This window comes from Suricata suricatta, chromosome 7 (assembly GCF_006229205.1).
Source record: "Suricata suricatta isolate VVHF042 chromosome 7, meerkat_22Aug2017_6uvM2_HiC, whole genome shotgun sequence".
Lineage (NCBI taxonomy): Eukaryota > Metazoa > Chordata > Mammalia > Carnivora > Herpestidae > Suricata > Suricata suricatta.
In genome coordinates, this window is record NC_043706.1 from 118,516,653 (window position 1) to 118,542,413 (window position 25,761).

At 39.6% G+C, this 25,761-nt stretch overlaps 1 protein-coding gene across 1 annotated transcript; it reads right to left on the reverse strand.

Moving 5' to 3' along the window:
• Window positions 1-257: 257 nt before the first annotated feature.
• IL22RA2 (interleukin 22 receptor subunit alpha 2) lies at window positions 258-23,496 on the reverse strand. Its single transcript, XM_029945105.1, has 5 exons — window positions 22,991-23,496; window positions 17,160-17,295; window positions 14,657-14,835; window positions 1,971-2,140; window positions 258-1,007 (listed from the first exon to the last, which is right to left on the reverse strand). The coding sequence occupies exons 1-5, from the start codon at window positions 23,049-23,051 to the stop codon at window positions 858-860; spliced, it is 696 nt and encodes a 231-aa protein (XP_029800965.1). The 5' UTR covers window positions 23,052-23,496; the 3' UTR covers window positions 258-857.
• Between the last annotated feature and the right edge of the window lie 2,265 nt (window positions 23,497-25,761).

Consider the following 25,761-nt stretch of genomic DNA (forward strand, 5'->3'; position numbering starts at 1 on the left):
TTGGAGTTAAAGTTTCTTTTTACTTTGTTGCTGAAAGATATTTATTTGATTTTGAGAATAAGGATGAATAATTTTAGTGCAATATTAAAAAACAAAACAAACACAGAAAAGAAAGCTTTAATGCATGTATTAAATGAGGGAAATTGCATAGGCTTCCTTTGGCATTTAGATGTTATTGTCAATATTAATCTAGATATTAACCCAGAGATCTTGAGTTTTTTTTCAAATGCTATTTTTATTTACATAGAATGGAAGTTAAAAGAAAATATTGGTTCATTAAGGTAGAAATATTTTATAATAGAAAATAAATGTATGAAAAAGTATGTTGACATAAAATAGGAAATTCATGGGAAAATATTCATGCATATAAAAGTTCCATTTATATAGAAATTGGCATATATGTCTATGTCCAGTTAACTGTCTCAATAGAGAGTGAAAAAGTATTGCTTCAAAATTGCTTTCATCTGTAGCACTCTCTTAAAAACATTAATCCAACACTATTTTGTTAAATATCTACTATTACCTTGTCTCTTAAATGCTTATTTAGCTGTCTCAGAACACCGTAGATTGTTGTTGGGATGTTACATTCAGATATAAAGTTCTGCATTTTAGAGAGTTCTTTATTCTTTGCCTCCCCTTTAAATTCTAATGTTTTGAGCCATGTTGCCTAAATTAGTTTACAAGAAAAATGTAAAGGTAGAAAGAATGGATAAACAAAGATTTTCCCAAGGTGTAATTAGTGGCAAACACCACATCAAGAAAATAGAAACACAGCTTTCAGGGAGATCCTTCAGACATGAGCCATCCCATTCTCAGAGAGTTTTCGACTTCCATATTGTGGAGCACTCAGTAACCCTTCAAGGAAATTCCACACATTTCTCTTCACTTCTCCGACTTCTTCGGTCTAGCATGGGCTGGTACATTTCAGCCATTACACAGTAATCCATGTGAGGTGCCAGAGCTCCAATTTCAACAACTCTGTGAGCCCCTTCATATACCTTTTGTTCCTGTAATAAGGGGAAAAGTAAGATGACTAATGGATTTCAGTTAGTCACTGATTTGCTCTATTATTAGTAAGTTGCCCATGGTCTCAGTAGTAGTTGGATTTAGGGTTTCTTTCCAGACACAACCTCTTTCTCCAGAGTCTTAGTTCAGGTCCTGATAAAGGGACAGGTCATGGCTGTGTACATGCGACATGAGGGCTGCTGACTGGCTGCCCCTGTGGCCAGAATCCCTTTTCCAAGAATTTGCACTGTACAGTGAGGAAGATGGAAGATGGAACATGGAACATGTGGCCAGAGATGGATTGATTAAGACTCTTTAAGACTCTTTTCTCTATTTGACCTTCTCTGTCACTTGAAAGCCCGGCAGCACTTTATTACCTGCTTTTTCCTGTCCCTAAGATACTTGTTTATTAGCAGTTTTATTAAACTCCTCCCTTCTCCCTCTGCTTTTCTATGTGAACCAGTTCAAGTGAGTTTCTGTTCCTTACAACCATAGGAACACTGTCTTAGATGGACACCAAAGAGGAACATTCAATTAACTATCAAACAAGATAAAGGCACAGATGATAGATTAAACTACTATAGCAAAATTGGCATAAATATATAATGCTCTTAAAAAGAGTGTGTAAAACCCAAGAAAATGAATATTTGTGGTCATCAAATGGAATTAAATACTGTTAACACCAGTCTTTGGATATGCACCGATCTTTAGATAGTCACTTTAATTTTCTTCAGATTAACCAGGCAAGATGAAGTGGAGACCAGCTGAGCAAACACACATACATCTGACGGTGATGCCTACTGAAAATTGTTTATCAGTGAGGGAGGAAGTGAGAAGGAATTGAAAAAAGGTAAAGAAAAGGAAGAGGGGATTGAGCGGCAAAAGAATGGACATACTTTAGAGCTAAAATGTTACTTAAATGAACAAAAGAAAGATACCAAACTTATCTGTTCACCTGCACTTACCTTTTCTAGTGAATTGTTAATTATGAAGACTCGATATACTAGCTCATAGTAATTTTCTATTGATACATTTTTCCTTTTTTGGTTTCTATATGGTAAACCTGGAGCCTGGAGAATCACCAACAAAGATCCATTAACTTGAGTTATATTCACGACTGGAGGATCAATTTTCGCTGGAGAAAGAATAGGAAAATTTGACAAATCATTTAAAAAATGTAATATTTCACATGGACACATTATACATAATAACAAGTCACTACTAAATTCAGAGATCTGGCAAAAATCATTATGAAAAAATACTGCTAAAATATGAATGTTTGAGAATTATCTTTAAAGATAATTTTTTATTTACCAAAACTGGTACCTCCTGATTCACCTTTAAGAGGACATTTATCAATCATTTTCCCGGCCCATAGTGACTTTTCTGGAAAATGAAGTATAAAAAGGTATTTGGGTGGAGATTTCAAATATTTTGTAGGTTTTTAAAGATGTGAAATTTCAAAGCAGCTTAAAAACCATTTGAAGATTAATTCAATAGGGTTCTGCTATATATTATGGAAGAGCATGGGAAGGATCCAGAGAGAGAATTTCTGGTCCTTGCATTTTGATATCATTAACCAGATCATTAAGAATTAGGAAAGAAAATTGGATAAATTAACAGTCACTTTAATTTCTTTTCAGATTAATTATGGCAATTCTAGGAAGAATTAATTCTGTAATGGACTTTGTTGTGGTCTTCCTTTTTGGTATTTGTTACATATTTTCAGTTTGTAGATTCATATCTTTATAATTCTTGAAGATTAACCATTCTTGATAAAATAAGAAAGATGATAGCTAGACAGACAGACTGACTGATAAGTGCATAAAGAGCTATGTATGTTTTTCTTCTGGAATTTCAGTTCAACACCTGTTAGAATTTCTTACTTGATTCTCTATATATCTTAACTTCTCTTTTGTTTTTCCATCTGTTTTCCTAAGCAGAGTATTCTGAATGGCTTTTTTCAGACCTGTCTTCTAGCCCGCCCATTTATTCTTCAGCCACGTCAAAACTGGTCTTTAAGTCTCCAAATTAAATTTTTTTTATTTCAATGATTTTTTTTTTCATTTTGATGAGCTCTGGGTCTTTTTCAATCTATCTAGTCCAAAAGAATAATATTTTGTCCTTTGATTATGCTTTTGTTTCCTCTGTTATATCTTTAAACTTATTTACTTGACTATCTGCTTCCTCTAGGATAAATACTTGAGTGCTAGTAAGGTAGATGACCGTTTCTTCCAAATTTGCTTGTATTGATCTACTCCCTTGTGTTTTTAGTGCGAGCACATGTTTAAAGTTGATACTTTCTTTTTTGCTGCTTTGGTTGGGAATTTTTAATTTAATTTATTTTTTTTTTAAGTTGGGGGAGACCGCAGCTGAGTTTCCCTGCCTGAGGAAATTGCAGGGGTCAGTTTGACCCAAGCATGATGGATAATCTTTCCTTGAGAGAACCATGTGATTGTGGTACTTCCCCTACCAGTTAAGTATGAGTTTTTAAATAAAAAAATTTTTTTTAATGTCTGTTTATTTGTTTATTTTAGAGAGACAGAGACAGACAGAGGAAGAGAGCGTGAGCAGGGGAAGGGCAGAGAGAGCGAGAGAGACACAGAATCCAAAGCAGGCTCCAGGTTCTGAGCTGTCAGCACAGAACCTGATGTGGGGCTCAAACCCAAAAGCCATGAGATCATGACCTGAGCTGAAGTTGGGCCCTTAAACAACCGAGCCACCCAGTGCTCCTGAATTTTTACATTTTAAATAAATTTTATTGGCCTGTAAGATAGGTACTGACAAATAAATAAATCATGTGGCTCAACAAATCTTTACAAATTAACACTCCTGAATAGCTATTATCCAGGTTAAGAAGCATTACTAGCACCCTGGAAACCTCCTTCATGTTTTCTCCAATTACTTGACCCCAGAAGATAACCACAATTGTACTGATGTCTATTACCACATACATCAGTTTTTGAAATTATGCAATATACACTTTTTTGTGACTGGCTTCTCTCTCTCTCTCTCTCTCTAGATCTAGGTCTGTAGATATAGGTATAGATATATACAGACACAGATATATAATTACAGGCTGAATTGTGTCCCCTGCAAATTCATAGGTTGAAGCCCTATGTCCCCCCGTACCTCAGAGTATGACCACGTTTGGAGACAAGGACTTTAAAGAGGTTAACTAAAGTAAAATGAAGTCATATTGACTCCGTGGGTGGTATTGGTGGGCCTTAATCCAATATGACTGGTGTCCTGTAAGGAGACCTGTAAGAAGACATAGACATGCGAGAACACAGGGATGACCATGTGAGGACCCAGAGAGAAAGCCAAGCAAGGAAGAAAGGCCTTTGGAGAAACCAAACCTGCTGATACTTTGGTCTTGAACTTTTGGCCTCAGAACTGTGGGAAAATACATTTCTGTTGTGTAAGCCGGGCAGTCTGTGGTATTCTGTGGCAGCCCAGCAAACTAATATATGTATTATATAATGTCTATAATAATCCATAGTGCTGCATGTGTCAAGAGTTCATTCTTTTGATTGCTATGTAGTTTTTTTAAAAAATGTTCATTTCTGAGTGAGAGAACATGAGCAGGGGAGGGGCAGAGGGGGGGTGGACAGAGGATGTGAAGTAGGCGCTGTGTGGACAGCAGGGAGCCTGATGTGAAGCTCAAACTCACGAACTGTGGGATCGACCTGAACTGAAGCTGGACACTCAACTGACTGAGCCACTCAGGTGCTTTTACATAGTATTTAATTATATATATGTCACGATTTGTCTATTCACAGGCTTAGGTTGTCTTGTGTTAGTTTAGCTCTTATGGATATTTCCATGCTTCAGGAGACCCAACAATTTATATTCCCTGTAGTGGTATATGAAAGTTCCCACATTTTACATTCTAACATTTGGCATTCTTATTTTTAAAAAATTTAATTTTGGCCATTCTAGTAAATGTACAGCACTAATTCATTGTGTTTCTAAGTTGCATTTCCCTGACAACTAATGGAATTTCACGTGTTTATTGGCCACTTGGATGTCCTCTTCTGTGAAGAACTGTTCAAGTCTACTGCCCATTTTTTAAAATTGGTTATCCTGTCTTCTTATTAATTTGTAAGAGTTCTTTGTAAATTCTGAACACAGCCTTTGTCAAATATAGCACTGTGAATATCTTCTTTCTGGGATTTGTATTTTCATCATTTTATTGTAGGTTTTGATAAATAGTAGTTCTTAATTTTAGTGTAGTTCAATTTATCAGTTACTTCCTTCATCAGTAGTACTTTGGGGGATCTGCCTTTCCCAAAGTCATGAAAATATTCTCCCATGTTATCTTACAGACTAGTAGGCAGCAAACATTTTCTGTAAGGAGCCAGATTATAAATACTTCTGGCTTTTGGACTGCACGGCTCAACTTTGCCATTGTGTGCAGTGCGAAAGCAGTCACAGGCAAAATGTAAATCAATGGGTATGACTACGTCACAATTACTTTCATTTACAAAAATAGAAGCAGGCACTTTGGCTCACAAGGTGTAGTTGATGAGTTTTATTGTTTTCGTCCAGCCAGACTTGGTTTTGTAAATGGGTGATATAGGGGAACAAGATTTATTATTTTTCCAATTGACCTAGTCTCATTTAGACCATAGTGACACCACTGACCTAACCATGACACAAATCAAATGACAGTATACGTGTATTGTGTTGCTTCTCAACTCTGGTATTTGGTTTTGCATCTGCAGGGTATCCCTGTGGCACCACCAACCTGGTACAGCCACAAGATGGTGTTTCATGAAACTCAAAAGTTGGATATATTTGAATCGCAAGCCATAATAAATTTAGGAAACACCTGATGGCTAAGTCAAGAATGAAGCATACGCCCTCCTTTGTTCCCTCTCTTTCCTGGAAGGAAGGGCTTTTCTTAGTCGGCTCTGTTATTTATAGGAGCTCTTTGAGGGTCTAAGATTTTATGAGGGTACTAGTTGTAACTCCCCACCTTGCGTAGACCTACAACCTTGTCTCCTGCCCCCAGGGCTGGGGCTGTTACCAAGTCTGGGAAAATGCTCTCACGACAGCAAGATTTCACTTTGTTTCCCCTCTGGTTTCCCCTCTGGTTTCCAGCTACTTTGTTTTGGAGGCCCAGGAGATTTCCTTTATTTTCTTTCATGTTCCTCTGTCGAGTTAAAAAAAAAGTTATGTTTTATCCAGACTTTCTAAGCATTTTAGAAGAGGACAGTTTCTACTCTCACAAACCCCCATGCCGCCTCATTTACTCTGAAACTGAAAGTTGTTAATTCACTTTTCGATCGTCGGAAATTCTAATTAGTTTGAAGATGAAGGATTTCCCCTTTCGTTTACACTGAAATTTTGTGAAAAGGTTGCTAGTTAATCCTGTTTGTGATTTCCATGCTCCAAATTCTAGTGACTGTAGACCCTTGTCTGTCCCTTGCAAGGTGAGAAGAAAGAGTTATTGCTTAGTTTTGTAGGCTAGTTTAATGGATGCTTAATGTTCTCCTGGATAAAACACATATTTCTAACATTCTTGTCACATATCTAGCAGCAAAAAACAACCCACCCCCCAAAAAAACCCAGTCCTCTTTTTACTGTGTGACTCAGAGTTTAAACTTAACCCAATTGGTAGACACTAAAGATGAATACTAGCAAGGTTAAATACTACTGTGTATTTTTTCCCCCACTAATGTATTTATATGTAAACTGACTAATCCTTGTCCCTTCTGGCCCAAGTTATTATTATTGAAGAATTTTCTTTTAATCATATGCATGCAGAACCTGTCCTTTGAATGTATGCATTCATTATCTTAGATTTTTTATTGTTTAATGTGATATTTAATCTTAAATACAGGTGAAGTATCTGTTTTCAAGTGTTGGCCTAGAATACCAGTGAGCCTGGCTGCAGACATCCTACTGTGTGGTCTGTGATGCTGAGCTTTGTAACGGAGTGACCGTTCCTGACCCACACACTGAATTGTGATTTTTGTTACAACAGACAGTTTAAGATTACTTGATCTCCCGAGACCATTTTACTTGACTGCTCTCTCCTTGAAGCATTAGCCTCCCAGAGCATTCACAAATATATGGATTCACTGGTTTCTTCCTACCTTGTACTCAGGCATCCTTTAGATACCTGGGTTTACTCAACACTCCTTCTCAATACTTTCTACCTAGACAATTCTGTCAGTGCCCATTGTACTATATGCAAACAACTCACAAATGTGTATCAAATAGAGTCCTGAATCTGTATGGATATTTCCCTTAGATATCTGAAAACATAGTCAAAACTGAATTATGGTCTCCATTACTCTGCTCTCCATCAAATTGGTCTTTTCCCATCTAGCCTCATCAAAAAATATCTCAGTGATTCATCCAGTTATGCAAGCCAGAAGCTTGGAAGTCATCTTTGACATGTCCTTCTTCCTTACTTCTATATGCAACCCATCGCCAACCCCTGCCAATTTTTCCTACCAAATTTCCCTTCAATGATACATTTTCTATAATCCTTTCCATTATCCCAATTTAAGCTGAATCCTGATTCTTACAGGCTATTACAGGAACTCACTAACTCACTTCCCTATATTCAGTCTCTTCCTTTTCTGATCTGTCCTTCCAAACACAGCCAAAGTGATCTTTTCAATACACAAATCGGATGACATCATCCCCTGATTAAAATCACTTTATATTTTTATGGAGAACATCATAACTCCCTAATAGAACATTCTCATTCCTGGTCTAGCTCTCCAGTCCCATCTTATTTCCAGCCCCTCTGCCTGCCACTCATCACCATGCAGCTGTTTGTCAGTCTCTTGTACCTGTCATGCTTCCTCCTGTCAGAGGACCTTAGCCAATGCTATTCCCTTTGCCTGGACTTGTCCACTTTTTCTTGTCTGGTGAACCTCTATTCATCTTTAGGTATCAGCTCAAGTGTCATTTTCCCAGACATGCTTTTCCTGACATTCCTGATCACATCCCTCCTTGACTAGGCTCCCACAATACCGTGGGTCTCTTTTGTACCACTGTCCTTGGTATCATTTTATGTTCATTTGTATTATTATTTTATTAAAGTCTGTCTTCTTCATCGAACAGTAATCCCTATGAAGAAAGAAACTTCTCTGTGTCTGCTGTGTTTGCTATTTTCTCTCCAGGAACTAGTGTAAGGCCCAGAACATAGTAAGAGCTTTACAAATACTTGCTGAAGGAACAAAGTCGTTCAGCCATTGCCAACTAATTTTAAGTCATTCCATTAGAAAATCAGCTATTTTCAATTCAAGAAAATATGGTTTTAGATAAGACTGAAATCATACTAAGTCTCAAATGCTACTTTAACTTAAGGAGTTTTTTTTTTTAATGTTGCTTTGTCCCTCCATAGATACTAGTAGTCAGAACTCCTTAACCTAAAACAACACCCTGTAGTTTAGAAACGTATCTCAGGCTGAGTCAGTGCATTCAGTTGATTCATTAGGCCTGTGTCATAGGATCTAGGAACATGCTGTTCTAGTCTCCAGCAACGTGTTTCTCAAAAACACTTTTTTCAGAAAGCCTCAGGACCTGTGGCAGGAGAGGCAAAGCTGCAGGTAAGGAAACAGGCAGGTGAGCAGGGCTCTGGCTGTCTCTTCAACAAGAGTAGCCCCAGTGTTGACTGTGTTTGTTATGCACTGCTTTCTTACTCTCTTAAAGTGGTCCTGGAAGAAGGGTTTTTAAAAGTGTCTTTTGAGTTTTTTTCCTTCCTGAGACAGTCATACAGAAAGAACACAAGCCCTTCATTATGCAACACTATCTCAATTTCAGTAGAATTGAGTAAAAACTTCAGCTCATCTCAGCCAACATCTTGGGCTAATCTTACCAACTAGCCTAATGGATCACACTCAGGAAGGATTTGTTTGAGAAATAAATTTGAAGCTGACCCCATCTGTAGGTTTGAATATAGTAATTAAACTACTCTGCAAATTCCCCTCACTGCTGTGTGCCATCTTAGTTGTACAGTCTCCTTTTCCTCCACCAGAGAACTGGTGGAGTGTACTGGGCTTGAATCTCAAGTTATTCCAGGAAACATTGTGCTGGATGCCATGGATAGTTTACTCAATTGCCATGCCACTCTCTTACTAGTGGAAGGTTTGCAAAACTAAAGATGTCTTTTTCTAAATTCCATTGTATCTAGCGTTCTGGACATGATCTAATTAGTTTGGATTTCATTGGACATTGTGCTAGTTAGATCATTAGGGTGAGATTTGGAATGCAAGTGAAGCAATAATGCTATCAGTTTTATGATAAATCTTTCATCCTTTCCCAGAGGGTAATTGTGAGTTAGAGAAAGTAAGTATAGACTCTAGCCAGTAATGGGACCCTGATTCTGAGATGATGATAATCTCTGGGGACTCAGAATGTCTCTTATAGTGCATTCTTGTAGGGGTCAGGCAACAAAAGTAAATTTAATAAGATACACACCACAACTGACAGACTGCATTTCCATTTTGATTTCCATTCCATGTGGCATGAGGTTATTATTGGATGAAAAGTCAAGTAGAATCCAATGGAATTTCTCTTTTGGACAAAATTTGTACTTCAAAAACATCTTGAAAAATGCAGGGGTAGTGAAATGTATCACTTCCCTCACTTCACTCATCTATTTGAATTGAAGCCTCCTTTCCCAAAACCATGGATCTTAAATAATAAAAAGGATAATTGTAAATATGCTCAGGTGATGACAATGGTGTAATTGCTATTCAGTTACAGTGTCTCTGTTCTGGAGTCAATCAATATAGCTATTATCTGGAGAACTTTTTCCTTTTTTTGTCCAATAATTAGAAAGCATTAGAACAATTACTTTTCACTTGGCTCTCATTGTCATCTGGACCTCTATCACACATAGTCTATGGAGTCTCTGACCTTTTTACCACAGGATATCATGATACTGCTTGAACTTAGTATGCCTAGCGTCCTAGGCACTATGGATGCCTTAGTAAGAAACATATTATAGAAACATGTTGGAGTAAGAAACACGTTGGAGTTATGTTTCCTCTGGGGTTTGTTGAGACATTTCCTCTCAAGTGAAAGACAAGTTGTTGCACTTTGGGCCTCTATGCATTTTGTAGGAAACACATATCACATTTAGTTGTGCTACTCATTTGCAAAGTAACCCATAAGATTTTTCAGCTTTGAGAAGGACCCAGACTAGATGACAGACTTCTCAACTAGTTCATGTCACAAACAAGCAACATGTCACCACTTGTCTTTTATGATCCAGAAAAGCCAACAATCTTCAAAATATCTGTAGCAGATCAAGATGCTATTTAGAGACTGTGGCAATTCTAAGTCCTTGGGTTTTTTGGAACAAAGTCATAGCCTCTCTAGAAAAAACCCCCTATGTTTCTTTTGAAAACAAAACAAAACAAAACAAAACAAAACAAAAAACAAACAAACCCTCCAGACTTCCTTGTTACTGAGCCCTGATGGACAATGATGCTTGAATCAAGGGATACCAAGGAGCCATGTGGTCTGAGTTTCTATCATAAACTGGTGTCCTCTGATACAGAGTCATAAAATGCACAAAAGCATGCCAACAGTAAGTGGAAACAGATTATAGGAGTCTAGCCTCTATCAGGTCATCAAATTAATTTACAAAAGTAGGTGGTCCATCCTCTCAGCACAACTACACATTCTGTCTGATCACTTCTTCCTCCTCTATAGTTATGGCATCTTGAAGAGTCTCCTATGACTAGTTAACTTAAGAAGAAGAAAAAGAAGCCTGCTTCCCAGAAGGTTCTATATGACATGATGGCACTGGCCAGAAGTGACCACTACAGTATTATATACACTCAGTTGGGGGCAGGAAGTCTGGAGAAGAGGTATGTGGATGGACCCTGAAACAAATATTTCTATGTCCATGTGAATGCAAAGTAAAATACACCTACCAAAAGGAAGCTACCAAAAATCTAGGTGGATATGAAATTACAAGGGACCCAGAATAGCCAAAACAATCTTGCAAATGAAGAACAAAGTGGGAGGGCTTACACTTTTCAATTTCAAAGTTTGCTACAAAGTTACAGGAATTAAGACAGTGTGGTACTGGCACAAGGCAATGATCATTGGAACTAAAGTGAGAGTCTAAAAATAAACCCACAGGTCTATGATTACCTTATCTTCTTCAAGAGCACCAAGATCATTCAAAGTGAAAAGAATAGTCTTTTCAACACTGACACTTGAACAACCAGATAACCATTTATAAAACAATGAAGGTGGACCCTTACCTCACCCCATATATAAAAACAAACTCAGTGGATCAAAGATCAAAATGTCAGAGCTAAAACTATAAAACTCTTAAAAAAAACTTCAGATAAACCTCCATAGCCTTACATTTGGCAAATGACTCGTAGATATTACAGCAAAAGCATGAGCAACAGGGAAAAAAGAGATTGACTTCATCAAAATTTTAAAAATTTGTGCTTCTAATCACTCCATCAAGAAAGTGAAAAGACAAACCATAGAATGGGAGAAAATATTTGAAAATCATATATCTGACTAAGGACTGGTATCCATAATAAATTAAGAGCTCTTACAACTCAATAATAAAAAGACAAATAATCCAATGTAAAAATGGGAAAAGGAGCTAAATAGATAATTCTCTAAGAGAGATACACAATGGTCAATAAACACATGGAAAGATACTCAACACCATTAATCATCAGGGAAATGCAAATCAAAACCACATGAGATACCACTTCACACCTACTAAGACAGCTATAATCAAAAGGTCAGAAAAGTGTTGCTAAGGATGTGAAGAAATCGGGACTCTCATACACTGCTGTTGGAAATGTAAAATGGTGCAGCTTCTTTGGAAAACAGTCTGGCAGTTTGTCACATGATTAAACATAGAGTTACTATGAGATCTAGAGATTCTACTCCTGAGTATATATACCTACAAGAAATAAAATCATTTGTTTACATACAAACTTGTGTTGAGTGTTTATAGAAACACTATCATAGCTAAAATGTAATAAAAATTCAGATATCTATCAACTGAGGAATGGATAAACAAAATGTGGCATATTCATGTACTGGAATATTATTCAGCCACAAAAAGAAATGAAGTACTGATACACACTACAACATGAATGAACCTTAAAAACATTATGCTAAGTGAAAGTGCCCAGTCACAAAAGACCACATATTATATGATTCCATTCATGTGTAACGTCCAGAACAGAGAACTCTATAGATATAGAAAGTAGATTAGTCATTGCCTTGGGCTGAGGGGCTGGAGAAATGAATGAATAAGATGGTGATAGCTAAAGAGTAGGGCGTTTCTTTTGGAGATGATGAAAATGTTCTAAAATTGACTGTAGGGGATGGTTGTAATATCTGTGAATATACTAAAAACCACTGAATTGTACACATTATATAAGCAATTATAAGGGGTACTAATCATATCTCCATAAAGTTGTTTTAAGAACTCTAGATAGAGGGGCGCCTGGGTGGCTTGGTCGGTTAGGCCTCCGACTTCGGCTCAGGTCATGATCTCACGTTCATGGGTTTGAGCCCCGCGTCAGGCTCTGTGCTGACAGCTCAGAGCCTGGAGCCTGCTTCCGATTCTGTGTCTCCCTCTCTCTCTGCCCCTCTCCCTCTCATGCTCTGTCTCTCTCTGTATCAAAACTAAATAAAAACATTAAAAAAAAATTAAAAAAAAAGAACTCTAGTAGAGGCAGTGAAAATGTATTTCCCTGGTGTCTCATACTTGCTCCATAGGCTTATGAACAAAATGGTTGTGTGAAAGGAATGGAGACTTTATACAGATTCCACAATATGGACTTCCTTTTTCGAAGCTGGATTGACACACTGAATATCCAACTTCCTTGTAGAAGAGGACCAGCATGGTTCATTTTATATAGTAGATATATCTCTATCTCTATCTCTACCTCTGTCTATCTCCATCTCTATCTATCTATCTATCTATCTATCTATCTATCTATCTATCTATCTATCTATCCATCTGTCTGTCTACCTATTTTATCCCTTCTAACAGGGAGGGGAAAAGGGACAGGGGAATAGAGAGTTTTCTGGTTATAGATTTGTCTTCTCTGCTTCAGTGCTTTTATCAGCACTCCCCCAGACCACCCCACCATGAATGTAATGACTACCTTATTCATGAGCATAGTACCTGATGATACATTGTTTATGACAGAAGAACTAAGTTAATGGGGAAAAAGTGAAGTCAGTCTCATACCCACAGGAGTATTTGAACTTCTGATATGTATCATCACTTAGAAACCCCTGTTTTTATAGGAAGGTAAAGTGGCTAATTGAAAACTCAGTTTGAGAGCACCTTGTGAAGTTGAACATAACTGGCATAAGCTCTAATCTTGTGACCACTGTATGGTGCTATTTCTTCCATAGACAGCACTCACCAGTCTAGGATATAAGAAGTGGAAATGTGAGGGGCAATTCTCATTGGTAAACATGATGAGTGACTCATGAAATGGATTGTTTCCCATATACTTGATTATAACAACAATGGTTTCAAAAAATTGGAAATTGAGGCCACCTCCTGACTGTTTGAGCTCTTCACACCATTTAACCAACAAGGAAAAAATAAGATCCTTGTGTTGTCTAGGGCAATTGGTTCTGACTATCCAGAGGAAGGAGAGTTGCTATATATGCCACAGAGTCAGGTAAAAGTATGCTTGGTGCCACCCGGGGTGCCTCTTAGAACTCCTACCTTCAGTGATAACAGTCAATGTAAGATTATGTTAAACTAACATGGTAAAGATTAAAAGGACTTAAACTCCTGAAGAGTGAAGAGCTGAGGTACTACCTGGAAAGAAAGCAAATGTTGAGTTCAGAATGAGGGAAGTTATAAGTATTAACTACAGCTACATGATTATTCACAGTTATGAGGACTATAATCAATATCCATATTTTCTTTCTTGTTTTGTTATGCATATTTTTGTACATATACATTAAACACTTTCTCTTTACTCTTTTCCTTTTGTTTACTATTTTACATAAGGTAAATGGTTTCTTTACATTGGTCATGGTAAAAATAAATAAGCCTGCTTCCAGTTCTGTGTCTCCTTCTCTCTCTGCCCCTCCCCCTCTCATGCTCTGTCTCTCTCTGTATTACATTGGTCATGGTTTCTTATAACTTAGATTTTAGATAATATTATTCTAGGATTATGACTGGGAAAAAATATATGTTATTGAGGAATGGATACAAGAGCAAACTTTTGGTCTTCCCTGTGGGGAAATGACTAAAGCCATAATTTCCTCAACAGAAAATTCTTCTGAAGAGTATTTTCAAGAACTTACTTCCTATGCTTAAGAAAGGACGACAGCATTATGACTCCTTTCCTACTGTCTCAAACTACTTGTTTTCCTAGCAGGTAACAGTCAGATAGCAGGCTAGACTATGGGCTCTGCAGTCAGATATAGTAGAATGTGAATCCTGACTTGGGTTGTGTGGGTTGTGAGACCTGGCCACCTGGAGCCTTGGTTTTGTGGGCTATAGAGTAAAGATAGTAAAAATCATCTTCTTGGGTTGTTCTGAGAATTAGATCAAATGAGATGATGGTGTAGACCTCAGCAAAGCACAGGGGCTGCTCTATGGGACTACTCGGGGCCAGGAAGAGCAAATGCAAAGGAACTCCATGGAACTCACTTTCCCACCAGGGAGTGAAGCGCTGTGTCATGGTCCAGCCTGAGTGGATCCCAGCTGAGATGGTCCTTACCCTCCCATAGTAAGGCTCCTGTATATCTGATGTTTCATTGGTAAGGTCACAAAAGGATTCCAGAATACCCCAACAGTCCTCTTTATTTTTCCATTGTCTCTGTCCATACCTAGAGAAGGAAAAGACAAAGATCTGAGGGTTTTTTTTCCCTTCCCATTGAAGGAGTCATCCATTTTTTCAGTCTATGAGTATTTTAGACTGATTGAGAATTGTCCTCAAACATCAGCACCCCTGTGAAAACTTATGGCTACTCTCAAGTATTTTTTACAAATATTTTATTTTTAGTAATCAAATGTTATCTTGCTGGAAGAAAAACTCCCGATGGTCACCTTCTGTATCCATAGCAAAGGGGTTTCGGGGTTTTGATACTTTATGAAGTTATTCTTCTAGTATATGAACCAACTTCCACGTTTGAGTACTAGCTTCCCACATCCGTAATGCTTCTGAGATTTCAACCTTGTGGTTTTCTTCACTTCTCATCAGCCTGCTGTTGAGTAATGTGGCCAATTCTGAGAAGTTGCTACCACTTTTTATCTCAGGTATTGCTTACCCAACACATCTGGTCAATCTTTTTGTTGAAAATGGGGCAGGGGTTGTAGTGAGGAAATCCTGTAATTACGAACTAGGTGTGAGGCGAAGGAGCCCATGAAGGAAAGGTCTGAGATAAAGAAACAGATAGGTTGATTGAGCCCAAGACTATGGGATGGTGTAACAGCAAAAGGGAAGATTAAACTTCCCTTCCTTTTCTGTCACAAATCAGAAAAGACACAAGAAGACGATGGTGGAAACAGAGTGGAAATTAGAAGCTGGGGTGAAAGTCTTTCCAAAATATTTGTGAAAAGACTTGAAATCTAGCTTTCTGGCCATAAAATGAGAAATACTTCTGGCGTCTATACTCTGTAAACTATAAAATGGCGGCAGTTGCATTTTATCAAAGGACACCATTCAAGCATAACCAGTAACATATGTTGAGTACAGTTTTATGTCTTTTAATTGTTATTTATTGTTGAGACATTGTTTTTGCTAGCTACATTTAGCTGTTGTGGCTGGCTTCTCTTTTAATGTGATAGCTCATTTTTGGTCCTATCCCAATGGGATGTATATTAACAGTAAACCCACATGAATGGAATAGCACCAAAGTGAAAGATTTGAAAGATATAAATTTGCATTGTGCTCTTGAAAACACCATATAGAGAGGAATGGATCCGAGCATTCTGAATCTCATTCAAGTTTGGGGGTATTCTTTAAGAAAAAAACATTACAACTATAAAATTCTCCCGTGGGAACTTAAAGTTTAATCCTCTTAAGTTTCATGGTAAAACAACTTCTAATCCACTTTTAACACTGGACCATTAACAGGCCCTATTTATACTGCTTAAGGGGGAAGTATAAAAAAACAATCCCTGTATCCTATATGCTGGAGTATCTCCAACTATGCACAAATCTCTTTTTGGAATGGAGAAGTTTTTATTGTAAAGATGCATACATTTTACAGCTGCAACACAAAGTATGTTGGGGAAAAGCAGCAGTCGTTAGAGCCTGAGAAACTTCTGGAAATAGTTCTTGTGAAGTTAGCAAGAGATTAATTAAGGGGGAGATCTGACCTTGAGCTTACACCCATGCTAGACAGACATGGAGGAGTTGATGGCGTAAAAATTGAGATTTTAGTCAACAGCTACACCCGGTGTTCTGAATTTCTAAGGAAAAAAATCATGAGATTTCTCCCGTCTCTGTATCTCAGCCAGCCTCTGAAACTCTGACAGAGGCGGAGGTGGCTCAGAAAACCCCAAGAAAATGGTGGGAAAACTTACCATTTGCAAATCAGGAGCTTCTGTTTCCAGGCCTGGATCCAGGAAAGGAATTGATTATATCTGAGTTTTGATAATGATTCACCAGAAACAGCCCGAAGAGCCCAGAGAGGAGCCTGCAGGGGCACGCTCTGGTCTGTGTTCCTGCTTATAGGAGCCATTTGTTTTTGAAAAGAATTTTCTACATTTTCAAAAATGGCTTTTAAATTAAAAAATGTATTTTGGCCACTCATGTCCATGTATCCCAAAGCATGTTTTTCAGTTATCAATATCATCAACTTAGTTGAGTATCTACTATGTGCTAAGCAATTTGCTTCCAGCATTCACTAGATATGAATGTACTGAGAGGCCGCTATATGCCAGGCTCCCTTGTGAAGCCAGAGGCTCAGCCTGTAAGATCTTGGTGCTGGGTTTCCGAGGGATGGAACATCTCCCCCAAAAGACTCACATCATCATGCATTTTGTGTCCCCATCCAGCCTTCAAGGGGACACAACACTCCTGTCCCCACCCCTCCTTCTTTTCAACCTCTCTGAAACAGAAAAAGATCCTAACACTCCACTGCATTCTAGAACATGAAATTCTAGCACCCGTCCCCATCAGCTAGAGGAAGCTCAAATTACTTACATTTTATACTGCACAAAATAGATACTGCCGTTGCTGGAACAAGCTTTCCCAGGCTGCCAGTGCAAAATGTTGTGAAAATTTCGAGACCGAAAATGCACTCGCTGAGGCATCAGAGACTCATGGGCTGACTGGGTTCCTAGAAGAGAAGGAAAAACATTGAACACTGATACAGGCACCATGTTATTGGCAATACTTTTCAATGGAACATCTGCATCAGGATTTCCTAAAGTAGTTTCTGTAAGTGCAGATGGTGGAGGTGGAGGCTGGAAGTGGACATTTTGGATCTTGAAGGTGACAATTTTTACCCACACTCAAGTTTCAGAACAGCTGTGTTCCAGACTACACAAATGTAAGGGATCTCCTCCCACCCCATTCCCAAGCTCCAGAGGAAGTAAATAGCAGTGAAAAAAGTATTGTCCTCAGTCCCTTCCATGATGGTGATGGAATATAATGATCAAGATGAAAAGCCCATCCCAAGGCCACTCACCCACCTTCCATTTTATTTTATTTTATTATTTTATTTTATTTATGTATTTATTTTATTATTTATTGTCAAATTAACTAACATACAGTATGTAAAGCTCTTGGTTTTTGGGGTAGATTTTCTTGGTTCATCACTTACATGCAACATCCAGGGCTCATCCCAACAGGTGCCCTCCTCAGTGCCCATCACCCATTTTCCCATCTCCCCCATCCCCACCAACACACCCTCAGTTTGTTTTCTATATTTAAGAGTCTCTTATGGTTTGCTTCCCTCTCTCTCTGTAACTATTTTTTCCCCTTGCCTTCCCCAATGGTCTTCTGTTAAGTGTCTCAAGATCCACATATAAGTGAAAACATATGATATCAGTCTTTCTCTGACTGACTTACTTCACTCAGCATAATACCTCCAGTTCCATACATGTTGCTAAAAGTGGCAAGATTTCAGTCTCTCTCATTGCCAAGTAGTATTCTATTGTATATATAAACCACATCTTTATCCATTCATCAGTTGATGGACATTTGGGCTCTTTCCATAATTTGGCTATTGTTGAAAGCATTGCTATGAACATTGGGGTACCTGTGCCCCTATGAATCGCCACTCCTGTATCCTTTGAGGAACCTCCACATTTTTCCAGAGTGGCTGCACCAGTTTGCATTCCCACCAACAGTGCAAGAGGATTCCCGTTTCTCCACATCCTCGCCAGCATCTGTTGTTTCCTGAGTTGTTAATTTTAGCCACTCTGACCGGTGTGAGATGATATCTCTGTGTGGTTTTGATTTGTATTTCCCTGATGATGAGTAACATTGAGCATCTTTTCATGTGTCTGTTGGCCATCTGGATGTCTTCTTTGGAGAAGTATCTATTCATGTCTTCTGCCCAGTTCTTCACTGGATTATTTGTTTTGGGGGTGTTGAGTTTGGTAAGTTCTTTACAGATTTTGGATATTAACCTTTTATCCAATGTGTCATTTATGAATATCTTTTCCCATTCTATCGGTTGCCTGTTAGTTTTGCTGATTGTTCCTTCACTGTGCAGAAGCTTTTTATCTTGATGAGGTCCCAACAGTTCATTTTCGCTTTTAATTCCCTTGCATTTCGAGAGGTATCGAGCAAGAAATTGCTGTGGCTGAGGTCAAATAGGTTGTTGCCTGCTTTCTCCTCTAAGGTTTTGATGGTTTCCTGTCTTACATTCAGATCTTTCATTCGTTTTGAGTTTATTTTTGTGTATAGTATAAGAAAAGCGGTCTGGTTTCATTCTTCTGCATGTTGCTGTCATGTTCTCCCAGCACCATTTGCTAAAGAGACTGTCTTTTTCCATTGGATAGTCTTCTGCTTTGTCAAAAATTAGCTGGCCATACATTTGTGGCCCTGATTCTGGGTTCTCTGTTCTATTCCATTGGTCAATGTGTCTGTTTTTGTGCCAATACCATACTGTCTTGATGATGACAGCTTTGTAGTAGAGGCTAAAGTCTGGGATTGTGATGCCTCTTGCTTTGGCTTTCCTTTTCAATATTCCGTTGGCTATTTGGGGTCTTTTGTGGTTCCATATACATTTGAGGATGATTTGTTCTAGCTTTGAGAAAATGCTTTTGCAATTTTGATGGGGATGCATTGAATGTGTAGATTGCTTTGGGTTGACATTTTAACAACATTTATTCTTCTGACCCATGAGCATGGAATGTTTTTCCATTTTTTTGTGTCTTCTTCCATTTCCTTCCTATGTTTTCCATAGTTTTCAGCATGCAGATCTTGTGTATCTCTGATTAGGTTTATTCCTAGGTATTTTATGATTCTTGGTGCAATTGTAAATGAGACTGATTTCTTGATTTCTCTTTGTGTTGCTTCATTATTGGTACATTATTGGTACAAATACAACTGATTTGTGTATTTTGATTTTGTACCTTGCGACTTTCCTGAATTCATATATCAGTTCCAGCAGCCTTTTGGTGGCGTCCTTTGAATTTTCCATGTAGAGTATCATGTTGTCTGCAAAAAGTGAAAGTTTGACTTCTTATTTGCCAATTTTGTTGCCCTTTATTTTATTTTGTTGTCTGATCACTGATGCTAGGCCTTCTAGCACTATGTTAAACAATAGTGGTGAGGGTGAATATCCCTGTCGTGTTCCTGATCTTAGGGAGAAAGCTCTCTGTTTTTCCCCATTGAGGATGATATTAACTGTGGACTTTTCATACGTGGCTTTTATGATGTTTAGGTATGTTCCTTCTATCCTGACTTCCTTATGTTATTGCTACACTAAGATGAAATCTGGCCTGGGATCAATTTCGGCCCTAGGAACTCAGCCCAGAACTCAGTGTCTCCTTTCTCAGGTTCTTTCTCAGTCTCCAGGTCTTGCCTCATTGGCCTCTAACCTCGACCAGGTGACCTGGCTTTCTTCCAGGTAGACGAGCCTTTGTCACCCAGGTCCTGAACGGCTGCATTCATGGGCTTGCATCCCAAATCCAGGAACCCAGGCCTAACTGCTGAGATGAACCTGTCCCTGCTATCCAGGGAGACTGCCCAAGCCCCTGCTGTGCTCTGAAAAGAGTCTGACAGTAATTGTGGCAGGAGAAGGGATCATTGTGCACTGGTGTGGCTTGTGCTTTCCTCCTCAAATCACTGAATGAGTGACCCAACCCCACCTGCATTCAGTCCTGTGGAAGCAAGAGATCTTGACAAAATTTTATTCTAGACTCTGAAGGAAACTAGAATAAGTCACTAAAATATGCCTCTTTGACATAAAAAAAATATTGTGAGCTGAAGGCAATTAAGAAGGAGCAAACAGAACAACGCTCTCCCTTTTCTGCCTAAAGGCAAGATATAAATTCTTTTTTTACTGGAGACGGACTTATCAGTCCAGAACGGCACCAAAGGAGTCTGCAAACCAACCTTCTTCCATTAGTTTCCTCCCCTGTATTTCCCTTACCACAGACTGCAGCCCTCGGAAGCCTTAAGCTGCCGTCCTTTGCCATGTGCCTGGCAAATGTACCGTTCTTTGAAGATGCTAGATGAGCTGGAATGCAAAACTGCCCTTTGAGTTACTCTTTGTTTAGGTTCCTCCCTGGTGATGTGCGCTGCTTGCGTTAACTGATGATTGATTTGTTTTTCTCTTGTTAATCTGTCTTTTCGTTAACCAGCTGAAAGCCTAAGATGGGCATATGTGAAGTTTTGCCTCCCAACTAGTGCAAAGTTTCTGATCAGGGATAGGAAGTCAGGCAGAAGGAGAGGACGTCAGGAAATATATCCTGGTCGTTTCCCCAAGCCCATCTTCCGCCACCCCCCACCCTTCTCCAGGGCGGCCTCCTGACTCCTGCTTCCCCCTGCTGGGTGTGCCCGAGGGTCCTGGCACTGGCCCTTGTTTTCTCCTGGAATTCCCAGGCCTCATTTCTTTACCTCCTTCAAGCATTTGCTCAAAACTCATTGAGATGTAAGAACATACTTCTGAGCCCAGAGCCCATGATCTCCGCTCTGAACATTTAAGATTTGTTACATTCTAATAAAGGGGGCTGTTTCCTTAGGTATTAATTTTTGCCAAGCAAATACTGTGATTTAGTTTTTTGCTCTTATTTTTATTTTTTGGAACTTCTTCAGTGCATCAAATGGTGGTGTGTGCATGGTAAGAGGCTACTGCCACCGTTGATTTTTCTCACCAAAATCACTACCGGATCAATCCTATGTAGTACATACACATTCCAGAAGTCCCAGGGCACGATGCACACAATTTCCTAGAGCCTATGCCTAGAGCTGACCTGCCACCCTGAAAAGTGTCAGCCTGATGTCGTTTATGTTCTCTGTCTCTGGATTTCTTCTCTCACTTTTGTAACAGCACCTCCGCCACCTCCACCAATAATAGCAAATCTCAGTAGTGGGCACTGAAGGCTTACACCTGCATTAACTGCCCAGCTCTTCTATGAGAAAGGTACTATTGGGGCACCTGGTGGCTCAGTCGGTTAAGCCTGTGACTTCGGCACAGGTCATGATCTCTTGGTCCATGAGTTTGAGCCCCGTATCAGGCTCTGTGTTGCCAGCTTGGAGCCTGGAGCTTGCTTTGCATTCTGTGTCTCCCTCTCTCTCTCTGCCCCTCCCCCGCTCATGCTCTGTCTCTCTCAAAAATAAATAAACATTAAAAAAAAAAAGAAAGGTACTATTGCAGTCTCCCTCTTACAGACAAAATCAGTGACGCTGATTTTGTACCCAAGCATCTGACTGCAGGACCTGCCTGGCACTCACCACAGAAACTAAGAGCCCAGCTGCAGGAGAAAGAAGTTAATGGTGGGAAGAAACAAACCCTGAGAGCCTGAGGATATTCTTTCTCCTCCTCTTTCTCCCTCCTTCTGGCTGGCATTCATTGATCACTGGACACGTATGACATTAAACATTTATCAGGCACGGTGCTAAAAGCTTTATGTCTCATTTCATATTCACAACCACCTAATAAGGTAGGCATTTTATTAGTACATGTTACAGATGGGGAAACTGAGAAACTGAGGCTTAAAGATGTTGTGGATCTTGCCCAAAGTTACAGGCCTGGTAACATGGAGAGCCAGAATCATTTGGGTAGTGCTGGAATTCCTGCCATATTTTGCTAAACAAGTCCTCACTATTGCCACAGACCAAAGGTAGCCTGTACTCAAATCCACACATTTCTGAAAGATGAGGGATTGAATTGTTTTTATGTTATCAGTCACTGAGCAACCCTATAGTCTTGGGAAATTTCTTGAGCCACTTACACTGAGAGGTACCTGTTAACTGGGGGTTTTAATGACCTTGATCAGAGGTACCGTGGGGTAAGAAGGTTCTCTGTGAAGACCAACAGCAAATTCTTACATGTAGTTTGTGGTCCCTATTCTGTGCCAGGCACAGCTCTAAGCACTTAGTGTGTATTAACTGATCCAATCCTCACAGTGACTTACAACGTCCATTCTACAGAGGAGAAAGTAGAGGCGGAGGGTGGGGGGGGGTCAAGTCAATTGCCCCAGGCTTTCTAGATGGTAAATGACAGAGCTGGAACCCAGACCCAGGCAGTCTGGCTTAGGAGGCTGCTCATAAGCACCATGCCACAGTGTCCCTTGAAGGCAAAGAAAGTGCTAAGGAGACAGAGAGGTGGATGTCCATTAGTCCTGTGTAAAATTTCTCCAGTGCCTCCTCTTTAGTAGTTACTTATTAAGGCCACGTGGAGTTATTCAAGGTGCAGACAGAAACTGACCCCATGTCTGTTCGGATCATTCCACGACAGAAGAAAGCGGACAGTTTTACAAAGCCCAGAGAAGCACTCGTGCCGTTTCTAACAGTCCCTGGTGCAGACTCAGAAGACAAAGCCATGAACAATTAAACAGAAATGGAGCACTTACCCACCACACCAGTCAGGAGGAAACTGATGAGGAAGCCGAGAGAGCAGTGTTCAGGCGCCATGGCTGCAGGGTGACTGGTCAGACCACCAGTGTTGGCCTCAATGAGAGCACAGCTCTGGACAGAAGAGGAAACTGTAGAATCCTCATGCCGGACATCCCCTCGTGGGTTTAACCGGTTCCTTGAAAAAACTACAATTTCATTTTGTTAATGTGCCGTATTACTTACTATTTTAGAGTTCTTACAGAAGGATAAGGATCACCAGAAGATATTTGTACTGAGTCACTTCAATGTGGCAGCTTGTTTTTGTTGGGACTGGGACTTAGTTAGCTTTGAAAAGGCAGAACACTGAGGATTGGTGGAACGGAAGGCAGAGTTGGGCAGAAATTGTGCAAGGGACTCAAAGGTGAGGGAGTAAAACAACTCATGAGCCTTCAGGGGATCTAGCCTCAGGACCCAGAAAGGATGCCAGCCACCAGCACTAGGCTGACAGAGTGATCCCTGAGAATTGTACTTGGCAGGTGTAGCTCTCTGGGCTCTGGGCAGTGGTTTGAGCTGGTAGGGTCTCGGGGAGATCCTCCCTCTTCCTTCCTCCTTGTAAAGCTCTCTGACTAGCCTCCCTGGTACTCATACCCTCTGGCTCTCCACGGGACTCCCTGCCTGACTGATCAGTCTCCCAAGTCCATGATGGCCCTGGGCCCCGTGCAACTCATGCTCTTCCTTTTCCATGCCCATCCTCTGTTTCCAACAAGCTGATAAAGATTTTGAGCTGTCAGGCTAAATGAGTCCTTAAAAAGTTGAGTGTGGAGAACCATCATTCTGAGCTACATTCTATCTTTTTCATATCTTCTTTGAAATCTGACCAAACTACGTCATCTGTTCTCTTTGCCTATGATTCATGACACTCCTGTTTCTCGCCAATCTTTTTAACCACATGTTTTGAGAGGCACTAGAATTATATATGAAAGCACACAAAGAAAGCCGTAATTTTTTTTTTAAATTAGGATTTTAGGTCAAAAGAGGAAATGTCTTCTTCGTCTATTTTAAGTTCTTGGTAGAACAGCCTCTTTAGTAACTATTAGGGATGGCTCTAAGCAGCTCTCATTCATTCATTCACTCAACACATTGAACACACATTTGCTGCTTTATCACGTGCATGCACCAGGAATTATTCTCAGCAGCAAGCGTGCAGCAGTGATTAAGACAGACATTATCCCTGCCTTCCAAAGCCTACTTCTAAAGGAAAGTAGACGGAACTGCCAGAGCTGTGGAGGGATTTGTGAAGATCATGTCGTATTTCCCAGCGCCTCTATGCTGAGACACAGAATCTGAAGCAGGCTCCAAGTTCCGAGCGCTTGGCACAGAGCCTGATGTGGGACTCGAACTCATGAACCAAAAGATCATGACCTCAGCTGAAGTCGGCCGCTTAACCAACAGACCCACCCAGGTGCCCTGCCTTCTACTTTTATATATATTTGAAGTTTTTCATATTAAAGGAAAAAGATTTTAAAAGTTAATCTACAAGATGCCATATTTGTAAAATTTCTTTCGGTAATTTGAATGCCAGTTTAGTGTTGATAACAAGAACTAATATCTGGGCCACTGTGTTAAATTCTTTCCATGTGTTATTTCCATGTGTTATTCCAGGTCAGTATTATTATCCTGATATTACAGAGGAAGAAAATGAGACATGAGCTCAAAGAACCTGATCAGCCCTATAGCAGGTAGAGACAGAGCAGGAGTGAAATCAGGTCTGGCTGACTTAAGGAGCCTATTATAAAATCACCAGGTGTTTTTCTTCACTTACAATATTTATTCTATAAAGGGACAGAATGCTGTCAGCAAAAATTTGGCCTTTGTTTATTCACTTATATGAATGTTTACCGAGCCTGTGCTGTCACCCAGGCACTGTGTGAGGCACGCAGTAATGACAAATGGGCCGAACCAGTCCTGCTGGGCCAGTGCCATTTTGGCTGCCAGGTCTTGCTAGAGTGAAGGGCCACATGTTCTTTATTCTCCTTTTAAAAAGTTTTAAAAACTGGTGTCTTGCACTGCCTGAACGGGCTATATTCAAGGGGTCAGATGGACTGGGTTTCTGCCCCAGGTTCTTTCCCTCTAGGATTTGGTAAGCAGCAAGGCCTCTTTTTAAAGTTAATAATGAATGACAACTTGAAATCCACTCTTCTCCCTTAGATGCCATATATTTATCATATAGATAACTGGGGAACTATTTGTTCTTTCTCATGTGCTGGGCCCTCAATAACTCTGCTGAATAATACCCATGACCTTTAAGCAGTTCTGCATTCTGGAAATAATTGGCATGCATTCCAAAGTAGTTTATGGACTTAAATTCAGGAAAAAAAGGAACTCCATTGTTGAAATACATGCAATAAACACAATGACTAATCTGATACAGTTTAACTTTGATTAATTTTTGGACCATGAACACTAATATGTTATTTAAAATCTCTATTCATAAGACTTAGGGCTTCCTTATGGTAACTTTTTCTGCTCGTCACTCTTGTTGCTCTGGATAAAAGACGCTACTGATTTTGCTTTGACTGTTCTTCACCAAGGTCTTTTGCTGACCTTGAAAGCCCTACTGGATAGAACCTATCATTATGTCCATACACTAGCATATGCTTGGACGTTGTTTCAACTCTGGAAAGATTTTCATGGCGTACCCAGAATCCACCACCCCGCTGCCACCACTTGAGTCCCTGCCACCATCTCTTGTCTGTGTTGTTGGTCATAGCCTCCGTCCATTCTCCCC

What these genes read in the sequence shown, in the direction of transcription:
- IL22RA2 (XM_029945105.1), bottom strand. Translation starts at nt 23,051, where the DNA reads ATGGCGCCTGAACACTGCTCTCTCGGCTTCCTCATCAGTTTCCTCCTG. An exon ending in CCTCCTGACTGGTGTGGTGG is followed by an intron (nt 17,296 to 22,990) that starts GTAAGTGCTCCA and finishes CTTCTCTTCTAG; the next exon opens with GAACCCAGTCAGCCCATGAG. An exon ending in TTAACAATTCACTAGAAAAG is followed by an intron (nt 1,008 to 1,970) that starts GTAAGTGCAGGT and finishes CCCTTATTACAG; the next exon opens with GAACAAAAGGTATATGAAGG.